At 39.9% G+C, this 12920-nt stretch overlaps 1 protein-coding gene across 2 annotated transcripts in view; it reads right to left on the bottom strand.

Annotated features, from left to right (window-relative positions):
- The window catches only part of ikzf4 (IKAROS family zinc finger 4), a 146048-nt gene that overhangs the window by 17855 nt on the left and 115273 nt on the right, over positions 1-12920 (bottom strand). Inside the window, exons 7-8 of one of the 2 annotated variants that reach the window (XM_048618934.1) lie at positions 2549-2683; positions 262-977 (exon numbers count right to left, since the gene is read on the bottom strand). In XM_048618934.1, coding sequence (XP_048474891.1) covers positions 262-977; positions 2549-2683 — 851 coding nt within the window. Of the gene's footprint in view, positions 1-36; positions 978-2548; positions 2684-12920 lie in introns of those variants that run through there. The other variant, XM_048618935.1, reaches the window with a different exon arrangement.

The following is a 12920-nucleotide window of genomic DNA, read 5'->3' as shown; positions in this document are numbered from 1 at the left end:
CTCCTTTCCACGAAATTTCAATTAAATACATTTAAGGTTAGCATCTTTGGATTAAAAGATGCAACAAAAAAAAAAGTTCCTGATGGGGAATATTTAGTTTTAATTTTAAAAGCAGAGCCAAATTTAACCCCAGTTTATTCTGTAGATTAATCCCTGAAAACAATTATCTTGTCCAACCCTAGTAAGAACACCTCTTTCTTTAGATGAGGCCAGAGCAAGGGGCGTAGAAAACTGTAGTCCACATGGGCCTCTCTAACTCACTTTGTGCTCTCCTCTGACAATGTGAGAGGAGAATTCGTACCGATCCTGGCTGTGGTGGCCGCAGATGTTGCATTCAAAAGGGTCTCTGAATCCATGGCAACCCATGTGAATGGTAAACATTACGTGGTCAAGAAAGAGAACCCGGCAGTGGTTACACTTATAAGCCTTAACTTGTTCTCCATCTTCATTTAAGACTCTTAGGACCTCTTTGGCTGAGCTTTGAGCTGCTTTGGCAGATGATGGGGGCTCCTGTGCCTTTGGGTCCTCTTTGGAATAGGCCGGGCTTTGCCTTGTGGCATAGTTACTGGGGAAAGTTTGGGCATTCCTGTCTTCATGGCTGCTTTCTGTATCTGTGGAATCATGGCAACCATTGCTTGGAGACACTCCAAGCTCCACCAGCTGGTTTTTTGCTCTAGAATTCAGATGTTCTGGCACGTCATCGTGACCTTCTGCTGCCTCTCGACTTCCCTGTGCCTCAGCTCGGCTGTGGATGGGATGTACATGGGAGTAGACAGCACTGATCACTGGCGTGATCTCCGGTGTGCAACTAGTCATGGGGAGCCTCGGAGGCCTCATTGCTTCGGTTCCTAGATAGGACAGTGCACTGCCCAAATTCTGGTCCATGGGGTGAGGAGCCATCATCTCTACATCCTTCTCAAAATTGGAGTTAACCTCAAAGTGAACATCAGTTAGGTTGAGGCGTATGTGTTTATCACCTGAAAAGAAAGGATTAGGATTTAAAATCAGAAAATAACAGAAATAAATCAGTAATAAAGGGACGTTAGAGGTGAATCACTACCCCCTTCTTTGTTCTAACCAATTCTGTTACATCAAATTCTATAAATGAAACCCCTATCCAAGTTAACAATTTTGGTTTCAGGAACTGAAATTGTCATTTTACAAATTTTATTACCAAGACAATATTACAATTAAAAGAAAGGATGTTTCAATATTCTTTCAGAAAGACATATAGCCTTCAAGTCAATATCCTTTTGGCATTATATGGATTTAGTTTAAGGTCGGAATCAAGGATTGTCAAATTCTTAAATGTATTGTATGTTTCATCATTATAATGAAGACATCAGCTAAAGCATTTTTGAAATCATAACCTTACAAAGGAAGTGGTGACAATTTCTGATGAGCCAAATTTAGACAGTAGGTCAACGATGCAAACTTGAATTAGCACTGGAACAAAAATAATCAAAACCAAATAAAACCAAAAATGACCGATTTCACTCTTCTACCTGACAGTGAAAGAAAGCCTCAAAAAACAAACAAGATTCCTCCTAATTTAGGAAGTCTCAAAAATCCCTACCCTAAAATCCAAATTCATTTTGCTTTGACAGTAGGTGGTTGAAATTCCCTTCTTATTCAAGTATTCTGATGGAAGTATTCAAAAATCACGAGAACTCTGAACAGGGTAAATACGGAGAAAATGTTTTCCACTCATAAAATGATCAAGAATGAGAGGTTACAGATTTAAAGTAATGAGCAAAATGAGAAGTGATACAAGGCAAGCTTTTTTGTACTGTAAATGGTTAGGATCTGGAATATACTGCCTCATTTGAGGTATCCAAAAGGGAATTTGATGGTTGTTTGAAAAGAAATAATTTGCAGGGTTATGTGGAGAAAGCAGGAGACTGACAGTAAGTGAAATGCTCATTTGGAGAGCTAGCCCAGAAGTGATCAGACTGAATAATCTCCTTCTGTGCTATATTATCTCTGTGATTTGGCCATTAAGTATTAAAACTGGACTTATTCAATACTAGGGTGAAAAACCATCTTTGACTTAGGCGTGGTAAGAATAAAGAACAATTATATGCCATGTGTTTAAGACCAACATGGAAACTTTCAATGCTCTTTCCTAATCTGAAATTAAAAGAATGATGCAATAAGAAGAAAAATGGAGCCCAATACACTAACAAGATGAAAAGTATATGACAAAATGAAACTTTTACTTCTGTTAAAATTTGCAATTTTGTAGAAAATGATACTGTTCGTACACTATGAACCAGAATTCTGCACAAAATGGTGAAGCAAAATCAATACTACATGCAGCCAGATCACCATTATGCAGAATGCAATGGATCCGCTGCAGTCAATTGCATTACCCAATTTGCTCTTTGTAGGATTGAGATCCTCCTTAAATTTAAAAATAGATGAAAACATTTAAGTTGTCAAGGTGACAGGCATTTTTAAAGGATTATGGCATAGAAAAATACAGTTGTAAACCTAACACTTCAATGCCCTCTGGGACATATAAAAAAAATACAACAGAGGCTCTTACCCACAAATTTCTGCGGAGTAGATCTTTTTCGTTTTGCAATGGTGTTAGCAAGCCTATCTATAAAAGAAGGCCTGTCAGGGGCTGGCTGAAGGATATGGTCAGGCATCACATCCATGTCACGGTTCTCCTCCCCTGCTGATGAGAGAAAGCACCCTAAAATCTGGTGATCAATTGATGCACATTGTACAGGCAGCATTGGGAACAACAGTGGAAGTTGCTTTGAACCAGCTTTAGCGATCATTTTATACAGCACAAATGATTAAATTCTTGTTAACCAATTCATTTTGGCAACAGAAACAGAGCTCCAATACATTCCACGAGGCATTTTGCGCATTTGCGCCACAATGAAAAGAGACCAACAAACTGCCTGTAAATTCTATAGTTTTGCCAGCTCCTAAGTGAATTTTCTGGAAAGTGTCGTACAAGCAGAATTCACTTTAATTTTCTTTCAAGCAAGTTGCAGCGTGAGTTATGCAAACTGAACCCTAATCTACACTGAGTGCATTCTCAACATTCATTCCATGACACGCATTCTCAATGCAGTTATAGGTCATTGATTCATCCTGCTTGAGTAGCGCCATGTCTTTAACGAGGTCCTATGTGAAATGAGTTTGGACAACCTCAACCAAGTCTAAAGTAGCCGTGGGTCCACAGCACATTTGCCTCTAATTAGGCATTTGCTGGCAAACTCAGACAGGCCATAATAATTGCCGGTGTAGAAAGTAAAATATTCTCTCAGGTGGTCTTTTGATGCCGAAGTGCAAACAAAAACAGAACAGGCCTTACCTGGGTGGACTTGATGCCGATACTGGATGACTAGAGTGGAAAGTGCTCCCCAGTATGGACATCTTTTCACCCTGATGAGAACTAAATTCATTTGTAACATTTTAAAATAAGGTACTGAGGTTGAACAAATCTTTGTTTGCACCAAGATATTTTATAGTCATTAAGGATATTAATTTGCTATCAAATTTCAAAATGTAAAGGAAGAGTAAGAAAAGACTGGAATATCTGATTTCTATTAACAGTCTTAATGCCCCATTGTCATTGACCTCCAACCACTGCCACCATATATACCCTCCATCCCTTTCCAGTTTCCTAAGAGGCCGTGAATAACGAATAGCTGCAAATTTGCTCTGGCCATGATCATGTTGCAGTTGTAGTATGAATGGTGTTTTTTGTTCCATTACAAATACGAAGTTAGTTCCCCCAGTAGTTGCAACATTGATTAGTTGAGGCATGTCCCCAGGCTTGATTCTTGGTTTGGGCTAATGTAGAAGTGTTTGAGTGTGTGCTACCTTGTGAGGGGCAGGCCAGAGGGCAAGGGTGGGGTGCATAAAAAAACAACCAGGGTTCTTGCTCCAAATCACAATCCCGCTCTTGACTGACATCAAGTCATCAACATGGGGATAATGTGAAATATATATTCGAGACAAACACAGCCACAGGACCCACCATTAGGCAGGTATTTTTCTGTGCAGTTGCTGCAACACTGAGTGTGCTATCTAGTCAGTGTTACTGGCGAGGTGATCACAATTATCACTTGTGCGGTCCTACTTCAGTTCCCATTCTTCCCCAACCCATTTCCCACCCCCATCAATTCTCTCCTGAAGACACTGTGCTGGGATACAGTGGTCATCACATGCAGGCAATGGGTGAGGGAGCGGAATTTGCTCCTTCACAAAAGTATTTTTCCAAACACATTGCAAAGACAAAATCCCAGGACATAATTTAAGTATATTCACAAAGGCAGGATGCCAGTACCTCATCCAATGGGTATGCTTCATGCATAAGCCTAGACTGAATGTCAGTAGGTTTTCTGACCATTCTTACCCTATCCCTACACAAAGTTTTGCTGTAGAGGTTGCTGGATAGTAATCAGAAGCAGAAACCAAAACAGATATTTCTGCTCCCTAAACGAGGGTGAAAAACTTAAAGATTCAAGCTGTACCATTAGGTACAAATATTACATAATATTCAAAAGTCAGTTGGAGCTACATGCTTCTTTTTCTTTTGTAGTTTTCTTCAGGCATGCATGAAACGAAAGTTTAAAATAACATGGTACAGTGGTCAGATGTGCGTTATGGCCAGCTTTAAAAGTGCCACCAGTCAGGATATGAATGCAATCATCTAAACTCTATTTCAAATTAAGAAAGTTTTAAAAGACCTACTGCGAAAGGCTGCAATTCTGGAACTGGTAAATGGCAAACAAGTGGTGACCTGATACCATGAAAACCAGCGATACAGGAGTACATGGAAACCAGAGTATACAGTAATCTCAAGATTTCTATGTTACATGCAGAAATTGAACTAATATTCTGAAATTGTTATAAGGCTCAATGGATACAAATCTTACAAAGAAAGGTATACAAGAAAACCAATGTGAACTGTCGCAAAGTGATAGCCACAGAAACCTTCAGAAAACTCAACTTAATTTCTAAAATATGTTATTTAGCAGATTCCTAAACACCATGTCACTGTAAGAGTTCACCATTGTTAACAGTAAAACTGACCCAGTTTACAGACCGCATTTATTCACACTGGAAATTAGATACCAAATCTACTGCATAGGTAGTTGTGAACTTGCACTGGTGGAAGTAGCACAGCCCTCAAATTTCTTTTGTATATCCATGCCTCAAACAGTAAACTGTTAAAATCAAATACAAATAAATATCACATTAACTCATTAAGCTTTTGCGTTCTTTCAAAAAACTATTCTTGGGATTTGCAACACCTGCACAGCAGCATTTACTGCCCTGTCATAGTAGCCCTATGGACATCAAGGATCTGTTTTTAGGGACTGGAGATACATGATAGAACTGCATAGGCGGTGGTAGGCCCCTTCCTGACATCAATGGACGAGTTAATTATTTACAAAAATCCAGTCCTTTTTGGAATTGGTCAGTTGGTTGCGGGGGGGTGGGGACAGGGAATGGAACTCACAACTGATTGAATTAATTCTTCAAATGCCATGGATACTGGTCAAAGCCATAACCACTACACTACCTTGTACTGCAATCAGTCATTTCCAGCTTTCAACAAAGAATTTGGTGCATTGAAACATACCCTTTTATAATTCATCTAAACAATTATGCAGCATCATGCTTCACCATTTATGATTCTCACATTTTCTTTGCATTACAAGCTCTGCTACACTCCTTGTTTAAGATGGTAGTTGGACAAGTTATCATGCTCCCAAGGCTCGATGTACAAGTGGCCCAGTGTGACATTAATATTTCTGTTCCTATAAGGAATGCCTGGAAATCAGAAATTTGGGAGTCACAGGCAAAGAAAAATGACCTACCTTGTACGGTCTTCAACATTATTTACATGATAGCATCCCTCACACACCAAAGGAATTTGTCCAATGTGGACTGGTCCTGGAAATCACACTTTCTTTGATCGTCACATCATTAAGAGCACCCCTTGTGGCATCTTGCTCCCACATTATACAAAAGGTACAGGTAATACAATTAATTTTTAAAAAACCTGCAGTAATCTTTTAAAAAGCCTGAAAAACCCCCAAACAATAGACACAAAAAATAGGCATGGGGGTGCACAAAGAATGCTGGAGCTCAAATAATGATGAAGAACCTACAAGTTCATTTAACTTCTTCATTTAGGCACTCCTCAAAAACCACCAACGCACCACCAGCTTGGGAGGGGAAAAAACCTAGCTCTGATGCCACACGTTTTGATATCAAAACAGATCGAAGATTGGCTTTCATTGCAAGAGTGTTTGAATGTAGCAGCAAAAATCTCTTACTGCAGCTGTTTAAGGGCTTGGTGTGACCATACCTGGAGGAGTATGTGCAGTTTTGGTCTCTTTACCTAAGAAAAGATACACTTGCCATACAGGAAGAACAGCAAAGGTCCACCAGACTGATTCCTGGTATGGCAGGTAGATCATATGAGGAGAGATTGGGTGGGCCTGTATTCACTGGAGTTTAGGAGAATTGAGAGGCAATCTCATTAAAATGTATAAAATTCTGACAGGGCTGGACAGATTGGATATAGAGATGATGTTACCCCTGGCTGGAGCGGTTGAGAACAGGCTTCATGGTCTCGGGATACTCAGAAGGCCAATTGAGACTGAGACTGGGAGAAAGTTCTTCATTCAGAGGATGGTGTACCTCTGGAATTCTCTACCACAGAAGGTAGTAGAGGCAAAGACACTGAAAATGTTTAAGAAAGAAAATTATAGATTTCTAGAGGCTAAACATGTTAAGGGGATGGGGAAAGTGCAGGAGTATGGCATTGACATAGAGGGTCAGCCATGATCGTGTTGAATGGCACATAGATGGAAAGTAGAATAGGCCACTTGGCCTATCGAAAACTATGTTTTTGGATTCTGATTTTTGAAATAAATCCTTTAAGATGAAAACAAGGATTGAGTTTATTAATAAAACATTCAAAAACTTGGGTTAATTGCTTTGCTCCTCTAACAACATATAAACAATCAGAAAATTAAGGCAGACAGGACAGGGGATAGGTTATAAATTACAAGTTTTGGTATATCCAGAAGTATTAAAAATCAGTTCATGAATTACAACTTTCCAGAGGTCAATATCCAATAACATATTTCCGCTGTGAGCTGCACCAGTTGTTCTTCTTGTGTGCAAAGTGTGAGCTTTTTTCAGCCAGTAACACATGGAGGGACTGAGTCAGGCTGCCAAGTCAACCTGGGGTCCTAGTCTCTCTCTGGAGGCCAAACAGCAACTGACAACAAATTCCAGAATTGCAGTCTTGTTCATCAGCCTGTTTCAACTTGCTGTAACACACCTCTACAACAGAAAGTATTTGAACTGGATCTTCTCGCTTAGAAGTGGGGACATTACCACTGCGCCACAAGACCCCTCCCAAAATCTCAGTTATTTTAATCAACCTATTCGAACATACCATGACACGCATCCAGGCCAGGTTGGACCCATACCCAGATACTCCAGCCTAGAGGCAGGGACACTACGACTAACCCATAAAACCCTCTCCCAGAACTGTATACTTAAGTAATTTAACAGGCTCAGGCTTTAGTCATATGCCAAAGACAGGCATTTCAGGTGCCGATTAAAAAAAATTGTCTATTTAGCTATTTAAAAATACTAATTAGAAGGTGAAGCTTGCCGTAGTTTTACTGCCCCCAGAGCTGCCATTGCAAGGTGAAGAGATAATTGTAAAAGCATGAGCACCCATTTTAACACAGTGGGTTTGATGTTTTCTTTTGTCAAGAGCTGGCTCATCTCTAAGCGTTAGCTGGAATGCAAAGCAGGGGGTTCAGAAGCTTCTGGAAATACAATGTGATTAGCCTTAGTCATTTTATGAGTCCAGCAAGGCTGTCCATTTTTAAATGAAACAGAATTTAAATATTAAAGCATCAAAGAATATAATTTGCTTTGGGATTTCTCTTCATGCTATCTGGCCATGAACGCCTTCATCCTTGGCAGGAAAAAAAATGAATTTTTCAAAAATGACATGTTTGAGGAGAAGAGGAAAGAACAGTATAATTCTCATTCATTCCAAAGAAAAGAAATTTAAAAAAAACACATAGGTAGCAGGGGGATTGGCGGTCCCCTTTTGTATTTTCTTTTAGAAACTAGAAAAGTTGCAAACTCTAACTCCAGTGTATTAGAGCACTTGAACTTCAGCTGCTCTAGAGTTCAGCTATACTCTGGTCGAGCAGGTGCTGCGTTTCCAGCGGCCTGATCTGTCTTCCACTGGGATGGTTTGATGGCACCCCCCCCCAGGACTATCCATTCCCCCCATTGTATTGCACTAAAGCTTTTCAACCAGGGAAGGATCTTCCTCCCTGTCCGCTTATTTACGTGGGAGCTCCCTGGATCCTCTGCTGACTTTGGGAAGGCGGCTCTGGTTAGCCCAAATCTCTAGTTAGACAGTGAGGGGGTGAGTTTGTTTGGATCCACATTAATCAGCTGCGGTCAGGAACTTTCTGAATCCCAAGAAAATCCTCGAGAGGGAAGGACTCTGCCAGCCCCATCATCTCCGTCAAACTGCTATTTTCAATTTCACAACCTGGCAGTTTTTTTGATTGACTGGGAGAAGCAACCCATTCACCCTCTGCCTTTCCGTATGGTCCTTCCGCCCCGGTTCCCAGTTTACCTTGACTATGAAGTGGTCTGCCAGTTCAATGTCAGGCTTAGTTCCTTTAAAGTTTGTGAAACCTTCCATGACTCTTTCTGAACTCTGTTCAGCTCTTTGCACTTTTGCAGAACCTTGCTGATGCAGTTTCTTCTCGGGCATTCATCTTCTTTTCCTAGAGGTCTGCCGGAACACCCTGTGCTGAATAGGCCCCCTTCTGCTGCATTTATTTCTGTTCAGAATGTGTTCTCTTCTCTTCATCTACTTTGGCAAGGTCTGGCTTGGTCTCCCTAAATCCCTGTGATTGTGCAGTCTCCCTTGGCATTCCAATCTGGTCTGGCCTTTTGGGAGTTAACAACAACTAAGTCGCTGGCCAGAACAGCAAGTAGGAAACTTATTCTTCCTAGCAAAAGATCCAGATTGATTCTTATGATTACTGGACCCGAGACTAAATCACACTATAGGTGAACTTGGAGGAGAGGTACAGACCTGATCCTCCCCCTGATCTCTAATCTAGGCATTGTTTTTCAGAGCAGATTGGGGATAGGTTTAGAATCCTTCCTGAAGTGAGGGGTTATGTAGTCAGAGAGTCTGATTAAAGCAACAAACTTGCTTGCTTTCTTGGAGGGTAACAGAGACACTGTTTCTTTGAGGACAAAACTCCTGGAGTTTTCTGGGATTTTGCCGAGGTTGGCTGCACTCAGTGAAAACTGTCCAGGGGCTGGGGCTCTGTGTAGTGGGGGCCCCTGCTGGTTCTGTTGCATTCCCTGCTGGATCATCTCTCCCTGGACTGATCTGGTGGACTCCAACAAGATTCATGGGCTTGCCTTTTAGCTTCCAGCATTCTGGTCTGGGGTGATCTATTTTATTGCAACAGAACACATCAGCCTCTGGAAGGGTACTCCTCACAGGCTGGAGGGCTTTTAGCACCCTTTGGGTTTTCCTTTCCAAGTGGAAGAATTCTCCTGTCTAGCCCGCCCTGTTTATCTGTCCAATATTCATTGGTATGTTTGGAAAGGAGCTGCTTGGGTTTCCTCCTATGGGCAAGTTTGTAGCTGTCTGCCCCAATAGCTGCATTCCTAGCTGCGAGGGTTCTCGGGTTCTTTCAAATATATTCTCGGGTTGTGGAATGGACAATTTTGATATTCTTCCAGCAACATCAGCTTGCACAATTCATTTTAGGGGTGTGCTGTATTTTTACAGCATGGATCCACCTGTCAAAAAGGATTTTCTTTCACCTTTCAAACACCAATTGGTTTCTTTTGATCAGGTTCAAGCTTGTTTTAAAATTTTGGCCTCTTTATATTTTCATGTTTTTGATCAACTTTTATTTTGTTTTGGCTAATATAAATGGATCAATTCAGAATGAGTCCCAATTCTGTCGTCATGGACAAAGGGGGAGTGGGGGTGAATTAAAATTATGATTGCTTTCCTCTTCTAAAGCCCAAGTGGAGGTATTGTTTTATTTATTCCTTTCCCTTTTTACTCCCTTCCTGAGCCAAGCGAAAAGTGTTCTCTAAACCCTGATTTTCGTACTCCGATTGTTGAAATAAACCCATAGCAAAATCATTTAAGATGGAAAAAAAAAAGATGGCTTATTATCAAAACATTCAGGATATGGGGGAATTGCTTTCTTATTCCATGCACACAAATAAACACACCGGAAATTATGGAAGATAGGACTGGAGAGAAGAGGATGTAGGTCATAAGATACAAGTTTTGATAAATAGAGGTATTAAAAATGAGCTCCAACTTTCCAGAGATCAGTGTCCAATAACAGTTTGCTCAGTGAGTTGGGTCCAATCATGTTCTTTCTTGTAGTAACATAGGCTTCTTTCTAGCCATCAACCTGGAGACAGAGATGGAGGGCCAAGGCAAGCTGCTAATTCAGCATGGACTTAGATCTGCAAAATTGTAGACTCAACCAATTCAAATAACTTGTGTCATCTAAAGCAAGAATGCAATGCAGGGATTCAGAAGCTTCTGGAAATACAGTGTGATTAGCCTTGGGCATTTTATTAGTCTAGCAATGTGTCAGTTTTTAAAAGGAACAGAATTTGAACACTGGGAATGCATATTTATGGATGATGAGAATTGGAATATGAACATGTTTGGACATTACTGGGTTACAAAGAATTTATGTGATTGTTTGGAACTTGAAGTTCAAAAGATCTGTTTGCTGTTTACAAAAACCAAGTGACTCTGCTGGACGCTACTTTCCAAAGATTTGAGAGACAGGCAAGGGCGGAGTTTTATTGTTTTAATTGTTGAGCAAACAGACTTAGAAATCTCTAATGGGCCTATACTGTATCACCTAGCAACAGCCTCTGGACTGAGTTAATTATTGTTTTTTTCAGTACATATCTAGAAGCTGCGGACAGTTGTTGGAGATGTTTGCAAGGACAGGAAATACCATCTCTCTGACCATAAGAATCAGAGCATGGAACTGAAAGCAACACTTTCTGTACTACTCACAGTGAAGTAGTTTGACTAAAACCTGATAAAGTTTCAAATATTAATTTAATAAACTCTTAATTTTTCCTCAACTGAATCTGAAATCTCATTAAGATTTTCCATTATGCTGTGACTGTCAACAATCAGATCTTGTTGACACAATTCAAGGAACTCAAAAGAGAAGCCAACCCATTTTTCTGTCATCCAAATTTAACCCTGACCTGGTGTTGTTTTGCTTCCCTTTTTGCCTAATCTTTTCCTTGTTGAAGTTTAGGTTTGCCTGTAATAAAAGATTTCTTAGGTTTCTTTAAAGTCTCTTTTGTTCAAGTTACAAAGAGAAACAAACTGATAATTTTTGGTGATTGAATAAGATTTATAGTTGGGCTATTGATTAGTTGATTGGTTGGGCTTGATTTCCAACACACTCATCCTGCTTAGAGTTGTAGCAATACAAAACATAGAATATAGATTTTTTTGGGATTTTTTGGGAGAAATGGCCATGACACATACTTGAATGTAGACCAAATCCTAACAGTCACTTCTGGTAATTGGACAAAGAGCAGACCAAATAGCTACCTTACAGAAGCTGACAATGAAAGTAATATTGGTTTACAAGAATGTATCTTAAAAAAAAACGAACAGTTTCAGAGGTAGCGGTGGGGGGTGGCGGTCCATCAATTCATTATGGACAACTTTAACATCCCAGTTAGGAATGAGGGGAAAATTGCTCCTTGATGAAATGTTGAGAAACAATCAGACCTGATTTTGAAAGATGAGGCCATATATGCTCACTTTACACTCAGCTCAAAGCAACGTCAATAATCAGAATCATGAACCACATGTGACAGTGAAGATAAAACTAGCAGCAGACAAAAGTTTATAACAGTAAAATATTGTTTATATGCTGGTTTTATACTACAACATAGGCTGTGTCTTCCTCTGCATGAATACTTGTCAAATTTTCCCTTAAATGATTCAAGATTTATGTCTCCAGCGCTCCCCATTGCAAAGCGTGAACGTTCCAACAACTCTAAGCAATTTCTTCTGAACTCACTTACTTTTATTTACTTTTAGGCTTATGCACATCTATGGTAATCCAACATGTATTCTGATTCCTGTGTGCCCTGGAGGTGTTCAGTCAACCAAATATGCAGACCAGTTTATTCGCTCTGACGGTCACAGGTAAGCCAGATGTATTTCTCCAAGAACCTGCAGCTTTCACATTCATTTTTTGACATGTGATCACAAATAACCAACCAAAGACATAGATTACTTGGTGGACTGCCATCTTTAGGTGTGGCTGAACCAACCAGTTGTTTAAATACGAATACACTATAGTCATAGGCCAAAGTATGCAGCAAAAACTGAACAAGGTACTTCATAAATTATCAGGGAGGGTGGTAAAGGCCAAAATAGAAGATTCTGTATTGGTTACTTAAAAATACCAGAGAAACCATTGATACAACTAATGCAAAAAATGGATCCTTTAGATTGTTAGTAATCTAAACCCAAGATGCAGTATTTGTCTAATGTGCTGTACAGTGGTCAAATTGAATTTTTAAGAATTGGTTGTTTTCCAAGATCTTAACTTCTTGAGCATAATAAGGTAGAGTAAATTTCAGATATTTGCTGCTTGGATGTACATGCTTATTAGCTCTCTAATTTAGGAGATTTCTTATTTTGGATATACTTCTTAGTTATGAATGAGTCCTGCAAATGATCTATGTACCATGAGTGAAAAAAGTTAAAACAGCATAATTCAAATTAAGAGGGTATTTTTGGACAACTGTCTCTCAGACCTCAAATACTCAGGTAGTTGCCCAAT

Source organism: Rhincodon typus, chromosome 41, assembly GCF_021869965.1.
Source record: "Rhincodon typus isolate 14 chromosome 41, sRhiTyp1.1, whole genome shotgun sequence".
Taxonomy (NCBI): Eukaryota; Metazoa; Chordata; class Chondrichthyes; order Orectolobiformes; family Rhincodontidae; genus Rhincodon; species Rhincodon typus.
Note: the sequence above shows the minus strand (reverse complement) of the source record. Positions and strands in the feature narration are given on the sequence as shown.